Source organism: Dermacentor silvarum, chromosome 6 (assembly GCF_013339745.2).
Source record: "Dermacentor silvarum isolate Dsil-2018 chromosome 6, BIME_Dsil_1.4, whole genome shotgun sequence".
In the NCBI taxonomy this organism is placed as follows: domain Eukaryota; kingdom Metazoa; phylum Arthropoda; class Arachnida; order Ixodida; family Ixodidae; genus Dermacentor; species Dermacentor silvarum.
The window spans coordinates 78,201,079-78,219,979 of NC_051159.1; the positions used below are offsets into that span (position 1 = coordinate 78,201,079).

General features: G+C 45.1%; 1 protein-coding gene across 1 annotated transcript in view; it reads right to left on the reverse strand.

Annotated features, from left to right (window-relative positions):
- LOC119456735 (transmembrane protein 145-like) overlaps positions 1-18,467 on the reverse strand; it is a gene marked incomplete at its 5' end in the record, with an annotated part of 41,948 nt that extends 23,481 nt beyond the window's left edge. Inside the window, 6 exons of the mRNA XM_037718557.2 lie at positions 4,017-4,166; positions 5,002-5,073; positions 5,854-5,935; positions 9,981-10,166; positions 17,906-17,980; positions 18,387-18,467. Of these exons, the coding sequence (XP_037574485.2) occupies positions 4,017-4,166; positions 5,002-5,073; positions 5,854-5,935; positions 9,981-10,166; positions 17,906-17,980; positions 18,387-18,467 (646 nt within the window). The remainder of the gene's footprint in view (positions 1-4,016; positions 4,167-5,001; positions 5,074-5,853; positions 5,936-9,980; positions 10,167-17,905; positions 17,981-18,386) is intronic.
- Positions 18,468-18,901: the final 434 nt, after the last annotated feature.

The window sequence follows — 18,901 nt, forward strand, 5'->3', positions numbered from 1 at the left end:
TACTCAGGCCCTCCGCGTGGCGCAGGGGCGATACTGAAATAATTGAATTTTGCAAAGTTATATGCATTAGTAAAATCGTAAAGAACAACTTAAAACACAACCTATAGGCATGCTAGTGCTGGATTGTAATTTGAATATGCGAGAAAACATAATTCTGTTGCGCGGAAACTCAAACACAAACCCAGCGTTTCTACCAGTCATACAGCGGCGCGCCCGCTCGGTTCCTTGCAACAACGCCATCCAGATGGCGCTCGCCTACGCGGCAGCGGCGCACAGAGGCGAAGGTGGAGAAAAAAAAAAAAGCTGCAGTTGCCGGGAAGCGTGACAAGCCGTCAGGGAACTTTGAATGCTATCGCGTTCCACTCTTAAAGGCGAAGCTTAAGCGTCCTTTAAATTTGTAGTTTTACTAGTAGAATATATATATATATATATATATATATATATATATATATATATATATATAGTACAGACCCCGTGAACGAGGCGCAGACGCCGGACCAAATTCCAAAGCCGATTTATCAGCTTCCGAAAATAATCCACGAAAGCAAGGACAAGTAACAATGGGCCCTCTGTTGCGCCAGCGAACGCCGGTTGCTGTCCAAAGACCGAGTCAGAGCCCAGAGTTGTCAAAACACAACAAAATATATTCTTCGCACAAGGCAGTTACACACACACTTGCACACTTAGGCTAGACACAACACAATACAATTCAGATAGGTATTAACAAACACAAGAAAATAACTCACGACTAGCACTAAGAGTCCAACACGTAAATTACAAAATGAATAGGAACACTAAGTGTCCAATCGTATTCACCGTGCTGGTCCTGGAGTCAGACGATCTCGGCGTAGCTCGGTGCAAATCTCGAAGAAGGAACTTCTTCCGGAAATGCAGACGCTCGATGAACTCGTCGACTAGCTTGCCGAGGAATCCCCTTCTTCCGCAGACCCTCGGTCTTCACGTTACATCACTTCACCGGTGCGGACTGAACTCCACTGAAGGATTCTCGAACGGCGGTTATATAGCTTCCACAGGCGTTCTCGAACCTTCCTATCGGAGTCGTGATCTCGTAGCATGGCCAAAGTTTGGGAATCTTCGAGTCTTTTCTCGCACCTTCGACCACCGCCGTCGTAGCGTCGTCGAGGGGGGGGGGGGTGATGACTCATGCTGTTGGCGCACGCTCACGCTGTAGTTATCTCTCTCGACTCGCCGGGTGAGAAGGTGTCCCGGCGCGCGCGTGTGCTCTCTCTCTTTCTCCGGTTAACGTCGCTTCGTCGATGCTCTTCTGGACGTCTAGGCGCCGTTCACGTTTCTGTTTGAGGCGTATGCGCTCTCCCCCTCTGTTGAAGTTGCCGCGGGGCCGGCGTGTTCTTTCGCTGGCTTGCCTGACACGCGTGGCGCGCGCTTGGATTAAGCTCTCTTTTGTGACTCACACACACGCACAACACACACACACACACACACACACACACACACACACACACACACACACACACACACACACACATATATATATATATATATATATATATATAAGAACATTTTAGAACAGATTCATAACATAAGGATTTTTTCCCAGGTAGTTGTGTGACTGCTATCCTGCAAGTCACTGTGTGACACACCAAGCAGCTTCAGTTGAGGAAGGCCGATTCCGTCATCGGCATACATGACGTAGTACGTGACCATTGCACAGGCGCCTAGGGCGGAGCGAGCGCAGTCTTCTGGGAGCAACCCGAGGAGTGCGGGACCGCGCTCGAGTAGACCCTCGCACTATTACAAGTTACGCCTCAATTAAAGCGAAACGGGTACCCGGATTTTGATGCAAAGCAACTTCTCAAGATGCGTAATGATGTCATGGGTAATTATGCAGTCCTAGGTACTTGCTTTCGGGGTACATAGCATTTAATTTACTTCTGCCAGAAGTGAAGCATACTTTGCAATTAAAATCAAGAAGAGAATTCATGCATGGCGAGTAGACCGAGTAAAGAAGTGATTAGAAATACAGTCGAACCGGATTATATCGAATCTGAAGGGGATGACAAAAAAAGTTGATATGTCGGTAATTCGATCTATAAAAAATATAAATTCTTTTATGGGGACTTGACTGCTGTTCGTTATACACAATAATTTGTCATATGTGGGTTTGATATATCTAGGTCGACTGTATACCGTCATCACCGCTAACAATACCGTATATATAAACACCGCTACAAAGCACCAGAAAACAAGCAATAGAGCTTTATATGCGTAAATTACATAGTGGTAGCAAGTCTCAGAAGAGTCACCGTAAGTTTGGAACAAGGTGTCACCATGGGTGTCATCAATAAAGTTTCAAGTTTGTTATATGTCAGCGAAAATAGCTAGGCATCAAATCGTCAAGGCATCAAACGAAGCTGCAATGGATTCCTGGACATGTCAGCATCGCAGGATATACTGCGATGGTGCATTATTCCGCTCGTGTCACACCTAAATCAACTCACGACAGCTAAAATTTCAACGAACCAGTTACGGAAATATATTCAAGTTTCTACATTTGATGTCAGTTCTATTAACATACCTTTTTTTAAAATAAAATTAACCATATCTGCAGTGTCTGATGACTGCTGGTGCTTGCCGTCAATAGGCTTTCTGATCCATCGACCTAGATTTCTGTGTCGTATACGCCGTTCAGATGTATTGAACGGGCTGCCATTCATGGGAGAGTGTACAAAACCTTCTCGTAGGCTGTCTCAACTTAAGGAGCAACGGTCTGGGTATAGCTTAGCTATGAGTCGCCTTGGTGATCTTCCTTTCAGCGTCAAAAAGTTACTTGGCCCTGTGGAGTAACGCGTCGTACAGCAATGTGCTCTAAAGGCCTTAGTCACCCTGATTTACCGAAAGTGATAGTCTATCTATGTATTCACATTTAACATGTTCTTGTGCGTTAAAAAATATTTTGTCATTGGATTCATGCATTGATTGACTGTACTCTATCTAAGAAGTAACTTGCACACAGGCAGTATCACTGGGCAGTGGTAGATAGTTCCGAGCGTAATTGTCTGATTATTGTCGGGATATGAGATTTTATATTTTTGTTTGGTACATGATAGGTTACAGCGATACGTGACATGTTAGGTCATTTGCGCATACAGATCGTATACCGCGAACTACTGTGGAGGTTACTGCGGGTAAGCGTAATAGCTACCCTAACGGCTGATTACGTATAGCATCATGACAGCGTCCATACAGCCCAGACCACCCACCTGCTTTGATCTGAATTCGCGCATGTTACTGGCTTTCCGCCCTGACAGCAAGAAATAAGTGGTAAAATCTGTCATCGCTTAGTTTTATCTCAAGCTGAGGGTAAAGGATCAGGTCTGCTTTGTGGTTATTATTCAGACCAGCTCTTTGTTTTGACGCTGCAGGTAGTTGCTACAGGGGCGGCGCCGAGCCGTAAACGTGATTTAATTTCCAGTTAGCGGATGGCTTCTAAACGTTGGCACTAGAGATGCGTTGACGATATTGAACGCTATAAAGACCTAATTGTTCACTGGATTATTAATTTACTACTCCGCTCTAGTATGATACTTGATGACGTGGCGAGAAAACGCCAAATAGGCGCTGAGCAGTCGATGCGACGCGGCTGAACAAATCTTGAGGGGCGTTCGGCCTTTCGTTTGGCTAAAGAGTCCTGTAGATTCCATGGTGCTGCAATAGACTACGCAGATAGGGTATAGTGTCTAATCTCAGAAATTGGAGAGCGTGCCTTTTGGTCCATGTTTACTATATTGACTGTCTAAGCACGTTCGCAAAATGCGATTTTTTGCCGGAACGCTTTTCATATCACCTCATGTTACCATTCTGTGATAATTGAGCACTATATTATTTGGCGATAAGCCGGCGACACAGTAGTTGTCAACACTTTAGATTTTATCTAAATAAGTCAAGATAAGGTGACATTTTAGAACAGGAGCATATCATAACGATTTTTTTTCCAGATAGTTGTGTAACTGCTAGCATGCGAGTCTGTGACGCACCAAGAAGCTTCAGCTGAGGAATTCCGATTCCGTCATCGGCATACATGGCGTAGTACGTGACCAAGCACAGAAGGCTTAGCAATTGGCAGAGTACGGACACCATGAACATCTTGTACGTTGTGTGCAGGTAGCTGCGAGAAAACAGTACACCTGTAACATATGAAAGAAAAATAAAGCGATCAGAAATGAAGTTTCGCATTCACAGCGTTCATCATCGGGCAGTGCGAAACTTTTAGAGAGAGCGAGTCGCGTTTGTGTCAAGCCAAAAGCCACGCTTGTCTTTGGGCTCCTCGAGTCATAGAATTCCGCACTTCGCCATTCTGAGCTCGCCACAAATGACTTGTGACAATCCCGTGAAAAATGTCGTGCCAGAAATAATCCATGACGAGGGATTTGATTAAAGGCACACATATATTGTGCATACCAAGCGTCAGTTTCTTTTCTATCTTCTAGGAACGTTTTTTTTCTAAGAAATATTTCTAGGAACGTCTAAACTAAAACATATGTAGCATATGGTAAACCAACTCGTAAAATTAAAAACAAATTGCGTAAGGTACATCTCTGTCATATATATCAAAAACAAACGCGCGAAAGTTTTGATAAACAAAATTCCTCGTGGGCAACTTCATCACTACCTCGTACGAAGCACAAGGAAGGTTCTGAAGATGCATTCAGAAGAATTATTTTTTACTGAACATAACAAAGACTGCAATTTTATTACTACATTAACAGACAGATTTTATAAATTCGCAAAGGCAATTAGAACGAACCACAAGAATTACACCGTAATACTATGGTGTGATGATTTGGCCAGGGCCACTATACCGCAAGAACATGTCATAAAGTTGGCTGCATGTTGCCTCCATTAAGGCATGACGGTAAGAGTGCTCAAATGACCTAAGACAAAATACAGATAAGAACATGAATTGTTGCTTTGTTCTACCTACAATCATTAAAAATGATAGGAAAGGTCTGCTATGCTTACATGCCCCGTAGCAGCTTGCAACGAAGAGAATAATATAGACAAAGAATGCACCAATGTCCGTGTGGAGTATGTCTGTAACAAAAGCAAAGAAACGGAATGAAAAAAGCACCATATCAGTGAACGAGCTGTCCTATATTTTGGCGCTATAAATGCCACTTATTCAGGAAACTCATTATCACACCCAGCTCCACCTGCAGTCTTAAGCTAATATAAAAATATTTCATGGAACTAATTTCGAAGGATTAAAAAGCGTGTGCTTTCTGTGCTCATTGGACAACGCCTACAATAATAACTTAGATTGCGTAATTGATAACATAAAATTCATTTGCAAATTCACAAGGTTTAACCTGCGGAAACGTAGCTCTTTGGTCAATCAGTCGAAGTAACGTGCCCAAATGAGGCAAACATTACTTCGGAACATTGTGAGTGGACTTTAGTAATGCCCATTTACAACGCACCAAGCACCTCAGAGGCACGTGCTTGGCAGCTGTAGTAAAGGAAAACGAAGGAAAGAGACGGTTTGTACAGTGGGTATGTAGTAGTTAACGTTCCTCCTCGGTAGAAAGTGGCCCAAGTAGATTGGTGTGTCTGCTTATAACTTATTTAGTTGAACGACCTGTGAACGCGTTATAATGGCGAATTTTGGCTTACAAGTACAGCTTTCAAGAAGCTAGACAAATGTGTGCATATCTAAACGGGCTTCGCACAAGAAATACAAGCTGCTGAGCAAATGATAAAACATGAAAGCCGCACCTACAGACCCTAACCAAAACAAGTAGAAATTTTGGCTGATAATGCGAAAGTATAAAAAATGCGTGTTAGTTTGGGCAGGGAAAGAATACAGGCACTCACGAAATTCGTCCGCCGAGAAATGCTTGTACCAGAAGTTTGAGTCGTCGTTGTACAACTCCAGTGTGTACTCCAGGTAGAGTCCCTGCGGTATGTTCGCAAAAACAGAGAATAAGGAGGAAAGAGTGGGAGGGATTTTCTTATTGGAAAATTGGTACCTCGATCGTCTCACTGATTTCTTATTAGACTAGAGCATATACGAGATGTGCGTGTTTATTAAAATCTTGGGTGATGCTGACAACACGCTAATAGAATGCAGATATGAATGGCGTATCGGATGGAATGCTACAAGCGCCCCGTACTATTAACGAACAGACACTGGCAAAATGCTGCCTCTTCACAGGGGGACCCAGATATCACGCTGCACGATTTTAAAAAAGAGGAACAGCGTTACGCGAAGCAAACCTAGTGCGTATTGTTTTCAGTACTGTGGAGTAGCCTCCAGTAATTTTTCGTTACTGAGATTTAATTAGGTAATTGTATTTAACTATCTAACTCTCGAAGTACTGTCCTAATTATCAAAGTGTCAATGAGAAAATTGTAGAGCAACATGGAAAACTCCCGATACAGCTTTCTGTTGCTCCATACGTGCTACATAAATGTGTTTTTCCGAGCGTGAAAGAAGCCCGCGAATGCACGCAGAATTGCCGCGCGACTGGCCGTTCGAGGCACTTTGCGTGTATTTGCGGGATTCTTTCACGCTCGGAAAAACACATTTATGTAGCACGTATTGAGCAACAGAAAGCTGTATCGGGAGTTTTCCATGCTGCTCTACAATTTTCTCATTGACACTTTGATAATTAGGATAACACTTCTAGAGTTAGATAGTTAAATACAATTACCTAATTAAATCTCAGTAACGAAAAAATTACTGGCGGCTAGTCCACTGTACTGGAAACAATACGCATTAGGTTTGCTTCGCGTAACGCCGTTCCTCCTTTTTAAATCGTGCTGCGTGATAGCTTGGACACCCTGTATATGCGGTTTGCAAAGATGCCCAGAAAAGGATGTTATATCCAACATGGCTAGCTGCTTGCTTCAGTATTGCTGACGCCTGAAAGTCATGGTGTTCTAGTTTTTCCGAACTCTCAACTTCACTTGTGGCTTGTCCAGCCATCGGCCCCAGCATGGACTTTTCGATTGGTGCAATTACTTGGAGCTGCGCTCCCGAAACATTAGTGACATGCATGCCCATAATTATCAAGATTTTTTTTGGTTAGATGGTTTGCCAAAATTCAAATCACCTCTCTTAGGTGCAAACGACCTCGAAAGGCAGTGGGAGGACAGACCCGTAAGCGAGGATCGGGAGAGCCAAGAGGCTCTGGTCGACCAAGCCCAGCGAGCTGCAATAAGCACTGACGGATCCTGACTGAAGGTCTGAGGGATCCTGACTGAAGGTCTGAGGGACCCACTTGATCCTGAATTACCTAGAATGAAATAAATTTTATACTCACTATGCTAAAACTTACCCTGAAGCTTTTTATTTTGTATTTTTTATGCTGAAATTATAAGTACTATATACTCCATTTGAAACATTAGGTGCAATGCTGTGAAAGCTAAGCAAGAAGTTCGGTCGCTAAAGTTTATCACTCCGCACGTTCCGTGAATGGGCCGCCTCGACGGGCTGAAAATACCCCGCCCCCACAACCCCCCCCCCCCCCCCCCCCTTTCCAAAAAAAAAAAAAAAAAAACAACAACAACGAAAAGCAAAATCCCCCTGTAACGACGCATCAGCAGCCGTATACCACTGTTTATTTGTTTCTAAGGATTACAACTTTTTTCATTCAATACTGAGCCTATATAAAGAAGAGTTGTGCTCAATGGTGGTCAAAAAACATTGAGCTGTTTGAAAGCGCGAACGCAGCCACTGCAACAAGTCTCTCTAGCCTCCACAGCGTTGCACGTGGTGTCGTGTGGTTATTGCTCTAAGGGACTTATCCTGGTCATTTCTTCATCCGTGCTGGAAATTGTGTTATCAGTATGATTCGGATTTAAAATTTAAAATACTTCGCCTGCAGGGCTACTTCATTACAAACAATAATAATAACTAAAAAAATTTTTTTCCCCGGCCATTAGGTATGACAAAGGTGCGGTGCGGAAAGCCCGCAAAAAGGGGTGGATAGTCAACCAAACCTTACTGGGAAAGGTTAGCAAGCTGCGTAAATTTAGCATGGGCAAAGCCCTATTCCGGTCACGTTCTTCTGCCCAGTGTAAGTACGCCCCACGCACGCGCTTACAGCAATTTTCGAGACTGATCATACACAGCGACTTCGAACGTCTGCAGGAAGATCTGTCGAAGCTTTGTTCCCTCGGCTGTTTAAGCACTACTGTATCAGCCCAGGCAAAACGCAAAAACTTTTAACTAGATTAAAATACTTTGCCTTCCTTCGCCTTTGCAGTTTACATAAACGTCATTTTTAGAACGTGCTGATTCACAATGAGAAAAAGAGTTGTCCGTATGAGTTGTGCCGCTGACGAACATTTCGTGAAAGAAAGCCTGACCGCTACGCTTTGCACCGTAGCTATAGATGTCAAGGTCACGCATGAGCGAGCCGGTACGCAGATCGCCGACAATAAGGTCGCTCAATAGCAATCAATAGCAGCCGCCCCGTCCTGTTTAACGGATAGGCGCCTGCATCTGTACGTCGGACCGTTCGATTGCGTGTGACCTGCTTTTAACGCGAATATTTCTTTGCAAGCCCTACCGCACTTTTCTGACCATGGCTGCTGGGTGCGGCTGCTGTCTTGCCGGATAGCTCATACTTAAAAAGAAAAGTTCATAACGTGTCGGACGGTGCGATCGAAAATCTGTCTCCCAGCACAGTAGCCCGGTACTCTAACCGTTAGTCCACAATCACACGTATACCTCTACCGCGCCAACGCCAGCTAGCTCTTTTAGATGACGGAGGCGTGTAACCTTGCGTAGCTGGTGTGGGCGAAAGCACACATGTGCGCACCAGTTTCCTTTACGTCAGTAACGCAGGAATGAAGTGGGCAAATTTATATGATTTTATTAACCACTGCAAGAAAGCTTCGCTTCGCAGAGATTTCAAGATGTGCTTTGTATCTGCACAGTTTTTTGTTTCTATAATCCAGCTTTTGACCATTTCGACCCACACAGCACCTACGTTGCTAGAGAAGGATCACGTAGCCCTCAACGAAGCGGTTTTGTGCGCAGTGTAAAAAGAGTTGTCTTTCTTCCATATTTACGAGAACGATCGTTCCTGAATCGTAGACGGGACGCAAGAGCGGCCCTTTCTTTCGACACAACATATACCAGTAGACACATTAGCCTTTCAGTCCCTGACTAGATTCAACTAAGGCTGGCGATGGTCATGATAAAATGTCGCTGTTTCGCCCGAAAGGCGAAGCATCAATTGCGATAGCAAATTAGCAGAGAGCTGTTCGGAGTAGGGATAGTAGTTTTATCGGCTGCATAAACTTGGACACATTCGCTTACTAACTGAATTAACAAGCGTGGTGTCAGCGCGCACAAGCAAACATGATTAGATCACACTGAAGGACCGCAGACAACGACTGTCAAAACGCTGGCAGCAACGCCTCAGCGGGCGAAGGTTCGTGCGGTCTATCGCTTCAACGGAAACTGAGCGGGGAATGTACAGCGCATACAAGTCAGAGCCGTGGGAAGATGAGAGACGGTGCGGGCGACCGCCGGTGCGGGCAACCGCCACAGTCGGGCAAAGTATACGAGCGCGGTTGTTAGCAGAGTGGAAGCGGCGCCCCCCCCCCCCCCCCTCCCTCCCGCGCTGCCTTTCCGCTTTCTTGCTTTCGCGTGGGAGATTGAGTGACCAGTTCCCCTTCGCCCGGTTACACGATACGCCTTTGGTGCCGCAACAGAGCGTCGCCCCGCCTCCCTCCCTCCCATACCCCCACGGCCTTTCGCGCATCGGTCACTTTTGCTTTCCGCCGTACGTTCGCTCTCCGTGATAGCGCACCCCCCCCCCCCCTCCCACGCGGCGACGCTTGTATCGTCCTTGGACTTTATACGGAACCTCACGGCGAGGGCGACGGCGACGCCGACGGCAGAAATCCGGTTGAAGTGTCCATATAATTGCTGTCGCAATAATATGATGTTCATAAAGACACTGTTATTCAATAGACTCGCTCACCTTGCTCGCGTTGCAGTTGCTGATCGCAATGAACCACCATCTCTCCCTTGCCGACTTGAAGCGCCTCTTGTCTTTGCAGTGGTAGACACCATCGAGGATGTCGCACTTTGACCATTCGAAGTGGTCTGTTAAGTTCACTATCTGGCCATTAGCCACTTTGAGCACGGCCTCCTTTTGTGAACAGCTCTGCAGTAAACCCGTAGATGAAGAGATCAGAGCGGCGGAGAACCGCACATGATTAGGTGATCAATGTCTTACAACATATCCAAACATGAACATTGCGAGAAGGACACCTGAATCAGTTTACTACTGCTCGCGATGCGTGCACCCGGAGCTGACATACGAATGTGGGCCATGTACTTTCACTGTCATGTTCGGCGTAAATTCTGAGTCACAAAGCGTTTTATCGGGTGAGTTGTTTCATGACGAAGTAAGAATCATAGGGGAAGAAGGCAAAAGGCGAATATACAGTGCCCAGGACAGGTCAGGCGCTAAATTTTCAACTAAGCCATTACTGTGCATCAATTTAGTTATGCCCTCTTGACGAGCGATTTGAGCGTTCCCTGTCATATTGACCATTGGGGCCAGTATTCTACGAATTAACCATGCAATAAAGATTCACCAGCCCTTCCCCTGTCGAGAAAACGAAACGGGTAAGCGAAGCTTGTCGTGTGTGTATCTGATCTTCGTCAGGGTAACGTTAAGTTCACGACATGTCATGGTAATAAAACATAAACGTTTATTAAATGTATGCATCGAAGAAAGGAAACGTACAACGCAACGGAAGGAAAAGCTGCACGATAGGGAAACAAAAGTAGAAGGAAAGGGAACGAAAAGTAGTACGAAAGGAAAGGGAAAGTAGGAGATCAACTACACACACGACAACCTTCGCTTAGCCCCATTTTCTCGACACGGGGAAGGGCTGGTGATTTTCTCTCTCTCTCTCTCTCTGTCTCTCTCTTTCTATCTTTCTATCTCTATCTTTCATTCTTTCTTTCTCTATTTCCCTCTCTCTCTCTCTCCCTTTCTCACTCTCTCTCTATTTGTTGTCTCTGGTATGTGCCATTGAGCTTGGACCCTTTTTGCACTATCACCAGGATCGGCCCACTTTTCAGCGTAACACCACCACCATCATCACCACCACCACCACCAACGCCGAAACTTGTGAGTATATAAAGCTTCGCTTAAAAAAACGCGCAAGTGTTCATAATATTGTTTTCCACGCACATTCAGCCGAGAAGGAGGACTCACTTTGACATGGAGGGTTGCGTTGCACCCTATGTGTACTAAGGAAGTGGTTATTTTCTAAGAATCACATATTGAGTAAGAATAATGATAGCTTTAGAGGGGTTGCCGAAGCGGGAAAGCCGAGATGGCCAAATTCAGTTTTTCTTTCAAGTGAATATACTTTGCAATCTCTCCCTCTAGAATTTGTAAATTCCAATATGTTGCAATCGCAATCACGCACCATAATGTACTTTCATTAGTTCAGTTTTACAGCGGAGCTGTATACCTCTACCAGCCAAGGAAATTTTCGTGTCGTTGGCGTAAGCAAAAAAACGCCAAAAAACGCCACGGTAAGCAGGGTGCTCGAGCGCGTGCTCGAGTGCGTCCCGAGAGTCCCGAGTGCCGAGTGCTCCCGCGTTCGTAGTCGTCGTCGTCTTCCACAGCTGGCTACGTTGCCGCTCATCATTCCAGCGTAGAATTTCACTTCTCTTCTGTCGTCGTAATGGAGAGGCCGCGTTTACGGGGATATGAGTCATTGCTTAAGGTAGTATGAGCCCATTAGCGGTGCATCACTGCATGCTTCGCACCTCCCCACGTTTCACGTTAGTGGAGCTGCATTTCACTCAATGGGTCATTAGACACTTACGCATAAAATTTAATTCACCGCTCAAACCGAGCCTACGACTTAACTTGTGCTAACTGTAATAACTAATGAAAAAATAAAACAGTAATAAAGGCGTCCATAATGGCCAAATTGCTGAGGGAGTTAAAGAAAAATATGATGGTTTTACAGCATACAGCTCAGCACTCGTTTTAAAAAGAAAAACACCAAAACAAGAATCAAAACCACATGATGGATGATAAGGCGCGTGTGAACAATGGGAACATCCTCGGACGCGTTCCGGTAAAGATTAGGTTTGCAGCTGCTTCGAAAGGGGTTGATGACATTCAAAACTCTCGTGTGAAGTGCAAATCGTATAATGCACGCTAATGACGCCTGGAATAATGTGAAGCACGTTCCTTCTCACGCGTGTGTTTCCCGGTAAAGATTACGGTTGCGTAAGCCACTCCGAGTGGAAAAGTACCCAACAGCATAGAAATTACGTAGTGACGTCACCACGGTCTAGCAACTCATTCAGTTCATTCCAGGGTACCATGCGTAGACCACGGAAAGTAAAGACGACAATAGAACAGCGTGAACATAATTTCGTCGGGAAGTAATAAAGGGTGTGGTTAAGTACATTTCACTTGTCTCTGGTTTCACTCTTTGTAGAGCCACGTGTGTTAATACAAGTGACGTCACAATGGATAATCATTGTGGGTGTCGTTTACCGCTTCGCTGTCCAACCACCTTCACAGCGTGGATTGGAGCCAGTTTTTTTGATAACTATATCAGAGGAGGTCGTTTGGAGGCGTTACACGAGGTTGCCTTGAGTTAATACAAAACGCGGCGTTTCAGCAGAGATTCTGATCATTAGACAAGTTTTCCACGTGTACAAACAAACAAAATGTAAGAGCAACAAAAAATAAATCCTGAGAAGTACATGTTCACGAACATCCTGTTCGATTGCGTGCTCCCAATCAACATTTACTATACCACGGCTTACCTGGAGCACGCGTCTCGCGTTTGCAATTTGAAACGCGAGACGCGCGCTTCTGACCGATGGTGATATATGGTCTGCTCTTTCGTTCGTGGCAAAAACAATGCTTTTTTTTCGTTATTTTAAATCCGAAGCCCACTCGGCTATCCATTGCATTACCCAAGGAGATTTCTTTCTACACTATGTTCTATGTAAACGTATAGTGAATTCAGTTTGCTGTTATTCAAGAACGCTTTCCGTTAGGAATTTCGACTGGGCATTATAAAAGCTTTTTTTTTTGCCCTGAATCTTTTATAATAGCTCCGATTGTAATAAATTCTCATTTATGACTCATCGTTTCACAAACATACTTGCACAAAATCCCACAACCCCTAATGCAACACCGTTTCCTAAATACCGGCGATAACTCTAAACTGAGCTCACTTGCTCGGTACGCCCCTGCGGTTTCACGTATCTATGCGCTTTGAGCGTGCATAGGTAGTGCAAATGATGGGTCCGGATGGGCGGAACGCGAACGCCTGCGCGTCAGTTGTGAAAGAATGTAAATATTGGCATCCTGCATCGCGCGTCCGACGGTCAGGAAGAGTTTCACGTGGAGCTCTTGCACGATCTCAACACACCGAATGAAATGGCACACCCTCATATCATCTGAATATACCTCGTCTTGACCAAATTTGGACACACCAGCATGCATACTCGCATTTGGCGGTGCTGAGGAGCATGCATAATCAATTCCCTAGTATACTTGCAATGCGACACCGCGGCAAGTTTTCGTACAGCCAGCTGCAGACGCCCAGAAGATTGTGCGCTTGGCTATTCAAGGCTTGCGAGCGCTAAACGTCTACATATGGTTATGAAGAACAGACTCGCTCTCTCTTCTCGCATTCAGAACTATGTCGCAGCGCACATAAGCGAACGTGCTTGCATCGCTTGTTATTAAGAATTCATCCAAAACCAGAACGACAGTATAAGCGACCAAGAAACGCAAAAAAAAAACATCACGGCAAATGAGTTCTGCGATATCCCGCAAGGTGGAGTAAGCTTCATGAAAGGAAAAAAAAAATGTCATCCGACACAATATACAAAGGAAACCCCATAAGGGCTGACAAAAAAATTGCCCGCCAATCCACCCTGTGAAGGTGGTTGGAAAGCGAAGCTTTTTACGCCACCCTCACGGTGACTGCGGCGCACTTGATATTTCACACACTGCAACGTAACTTTAACCACGGCCTTTATTATTATTTACTTCACAACAATGTTCACTACTGCTTTATGATCGGTGTGATATACACTCAAATTTTCAGTTTTCACTGTTAAATCAATGCACGTTCCGCGAATGGCGGTTGGTTGTTTTGCATTGGTGAAGCACACGAGTGCTAACTCTTCCAAGACGAAATGAAAAGGTTTCGAATGACGTCAACCCTCTTTCAAGCAGCTGCATAAGCTTTGCAACAGCTGCAATCTAATCTTACGGACCGCGCCGAGCCTGTTTTCGTTGTTTGCCCGCAGCCCTTATCATCCATCATGTTGGCTCATCACTTTGAAGCTTGTTTTTGTGGTGTTTCTTGCGAAAACGAGTGCTTAGTTGTACGCTGAATGCCTGAATTCAAGTAAGCTATACTGATATACCTGCAATTGTTAGCGGTTCGTCGGTATCGTTTTTTGCTTACAACGACGGACACGACAGAACCCTTGGCTGGTAGAGGTACAAAGCTTCGCTTTAAAAGCTTCGCAATTGAGGAAGAAATCCTCCTCGTCCGACACCCCCATCAAGTGGCTCACAGTCACAGCTATGAAGTACTACAACAATCTCCTACATGTGGGTCCGTAATAACGATACTTGTATTATGGCGCATAGCATGGAAAATGGTGTGCTTGAGTTTCATTTTAGCAGGGCAGCCCATCTAAATCTAGAAGGCACGAGATGTATTATACTCGTGAGAACAAAACGTACACGCGCGGGCTGATCAGTAGTTGAGCGAAAACAAGTATCATTCAGTGATTTTAGGTATTCGTTTTATCTTAGTAGGCCGAGTCTTCGTTCACGTCTCCGTTCCAATAGTATTAAAAGCTAGTCGAAACACTATTAGTGACTGCCTATAACAAGAGAATGTATCGCGCTGTAATGTCACCCGTTGTCATCAAATCTAAAACGAAACTTATTCTGGCGAAATTTTTAACCTGCTACAGGTGGGACTCGTTTATGTTTCGATGTGAACCAACATATATCTCGTCGCAAATCTGCTAAATATCTTGCATATCTGAAAGAAGTTGAGGCACTATTGGTAACTATGATGATGATGATGATTAATTAGCACACCTTTTGAAACGAGGTGGGGACTCATAGTCACCTATCCCGCTTGAGCTAACAAGAGAATCTAAACGTGCTTATCAGTCTAGCATGTTGTCTATATCTCCCTAATATTTTCTCTCTTTCTTAAAAGCTTTATGTCTACCTTGTGCAGTTACCTATGCCTGTAACGGATCCAGTCCTTTCACTCTCTTCCCTGCCTTTTGTTTTTCAGCAATACTCTAAACGTATGTATTTCGTCACGAACAAAATCCCCGTCACTGCCTGCTTGGTGCCTTTTCCGGTTGATACGTCAGTGACTCTAAATTTATTGTCATAGCTAGCGTCCAAATCGCCCTGCTTACTGCAAGCCCTTCCCTTTCAATTTCACATCCCTGCCTTTCAACCTTTGGCACCGCGCACACTGCGATTTGCATTTTCCTGGAAATGTGCTTAGGTTCGCTAACTACTATAGATATTTGCTTCGGGATTCTTGGCATCCATACCTGCAGTACATTATTACTCCTCCCATTACCACCACTATCTCCATTCCTTTGTTGTGTCCTCCAAGTGTTGCTTGGCCTTTGCTATCACTTCTCTGACTGGTTTTCCCGGAAGTGCTCTAATCTATACTCACTCGTCCTCACCTTGTCTCTCTCTTATCACTGCATGGTTATACTTATTGCATGCTGAAATTACCAACAAAATGAGCTCGACGTCACTTTTCCTCGCTGCCGGATGCTGTACCTGAGGCAGCGATACCCTCCCCCTCTGTCCTAACTTCGCCCTTCGCTTGTTTCTCGTCTTCCGCTGCCGCCACATCTGTGGCAGCGCCTTCTTGACCGTCACTGACGTAGCCGCCACTGCTTGCCGGCCTGGCGGTTTCGGCTTGCTGCCCAGTTCCCGCTTGAGAGCCAACTCAGTTCGCGGTGTTCGCAGCAAAGCGTCCAGCATTGCTTTGCGGAATGGCGGCCCTCAACTGAATTTGTACGTGGGTTAGCTTATCATTTACCAAACCTCTATGCCTTCTGCGCGATCTTGATTTCCTTTTCTAGCTTCGCGACCCGCAATGCTACCTTATCCTTCCCCTGCTCTAGACGGTCTAGTCGCGAGTCTGGCATACATATCCTACAGACAAAATACACTCTGTCTTGTCTACCGACTCAAACCGCGTTCTTTTCAACGGGTAGAGACGGTCGCAATACGCACAACGTACCCTAGGGCTCCTCCTACTACCTATTGTGCTATGGTGCCATCTGGTAGGAAAACATCAAGCACTTGCGTGGCTCGGTGGCATCGCTTCTTAGGCCTAACAACGTCAAAACAAACTGCCAATCTCAGTAATAAAACGTCACTAATACTTTGTCCTCAGCGGGAGGCGAGATCACATGATGGTTGGTTTGATAATTTATTTCTTGCTGCGATGACGGAGAGAAAGTATCATTGGGTGAATTGGGATCGAAACAGGCGGTCGAGACGCGGACATGTAAAGTTGACTGACATAATCAGCTTTGCATGAACTGAATGCAACTGCGTTAAAATCTAGAGGCCGCATGCATGACACTCGCGCAGGTTGTTTATTCTTTCGCAGCCGAGGACAAATCATTAGTTTTCATCGATCTGTGCTGCTCTTCGAGACAGGGACCTCTGGGTATGGCGCGCTTACACTGTGGTGCCCAATGTATATGTCTATTTCATGGAGAGGCGTATGCAATGGGAGGCCAAGCAGCCACATCACCACGCGCATGACACTCAACGGCATTATGAAACTTCTTGTGACCTAACACAAACACAGACACTGCCAAGAGTGGGGGCATTCCCTTTGCCATGTGGGAGATGCATACACAGTTTACACCACCGAGCCGGCATACGTATAGCAAAAACGTTGCACGCAAGTAAGATTCTGCGGCATGCCGGGAGTTAGTGGTTCTTGGGGCGATTTATGTGCTCACAGAACATGCCATTACGCCGGGCCAGCTGCACTGGGGTGTGTGAACTTTGAGCGAGAAAGCGATGTGGCGTTCCTTTAAGACCCACCGTGGTGGCTCAGTTAGCTAAGGCGTTAAGCTGCTGAGCACGAGGTCGCGGGATCGAATCCCGGCCGCGGCGGCCGCATTTCGATGGAGGCGAAATGCAAAAACGTCCGTGTGCTTGCATTGTAGTGCACGTTAAGGAACCCCAGGTGGTCAAAATTAATGTGGGGCCCTCCACTACGACGTGCCTCGTAATCAGAACTGGTTTTGGCACGTAAAACCCCGGAAAGAAGAAGGCGTTCCTTTACGCATTGGACTGTGTGTTCGAAAAAAAAAAATCTGACTAGAAAAGGGGGCGGCCATAGTGTAGGTTTTTGATGATCCCGCCTTCTTTGAAACAACCTGTCATGCACAATAACTGATTGGTAGGATTTTAGAGAGGTGGGGTAAAATAAGGGTACCGCCACAATTCGCAAGGGTGCTCAAATGAGTGTGTAGAGATGAGGAGGAAGCGAACGAGCCGACAATTGGCCGCTGCTGGTCAATGTATCCAACGTTTTTATAATAAAACTATATATTCATTAGTTGGCCTCCGTGAGTACAAAGTGCCACCGGACGGCGGCGAAAACGCTTTTAAGAATCGTCTGCCTGCAAGTCCTGGGAAAAGAAATTTAACCCATGTTATTACGGAATCACGGTAACCGGTAGTTCCGATGCGGTAGTCTTCGGTGTAGGACGTGTATGCGTAGAGGGCGTCTCGCGGTAACGCATCGTAGTAGCGCAGCTCGTATCACACGAAGTCGACATTTAATAACAGCCATGAATTGCTCATACCTTTGGTTTTTTATAAACAGCAGGCCACTGGTCCTTCTCGTCATAATACAAGAGCAGGTTCTGCGGGCCATATTCCTGTAAACAGAAAAAAAATATCATTTTCTGTTACGATGGTTGCCATAACTTTTTACAAAGCTAATTGTTCAAGAGCGATCAAATTTTAGATGCCCGTGGCAAATTGCAATAGTAGTTAAATCATACTGGAAACATATTTTGTAACTCGGAGCTGCATTTTTCAGGCTAGATTATTGTGCTAATTTGTACTTGAGGTCGTTTAGGGGAGAAACGGTTTCCTGCGAAGTTCCGCACATCGCACTTGTTTTGTGTACCATGCAATTTTTTATATCAAATAACCCGACATCCTTCGTCGCCACTTTGGAAATTAAGTATTTGAGGTTGGTAAAGAAAAAGACTGTCGCTCTCAAATTACACAGAAATACAGGAAGAACTGCTAAATAATTTCTTACATGACCTTACTTACCACTGGGTACTGAAACTCGTAAATGAAATGGCCTTGCAGTGACAGAAAGCAGAATCTCGTCAGAAATGCCCAGTTCTGCGAAGTAAATAATCACAATAATTAAAACCCGGTGGAGTACTTTACATAGCCTCACATTTTATTGTCTCCAAATGCTTTCAAAAACTAAAATATATTCAATGAAAGGCAAAGTGAGAAAAACAAGCTTGTTTCTATTCCTACTTGGAGACTGAGGCTTAGAAATGATCAGAACTTTTCGACCACTTTTGCTGTGCTCATAAGTATGCGGCGCTATGGAAGCTTGTAGCAAGGCTTGTGGTGCGAAAGACATAGTAAGACCTCTTCAGCCTTTTAGATTAGCGTTCCGCCATTTTATTAATATAGAACAGCAGTCTATGGAGATATTTAATAGATCCGATGGTGAAACAGGGCGCCTAAACACGAAGGTACAGTGATAAGTGCTGGTTCAGCGCTGGCTCACCATTGATAAGGCAGTAACAACACGCCAAAATCGCCAC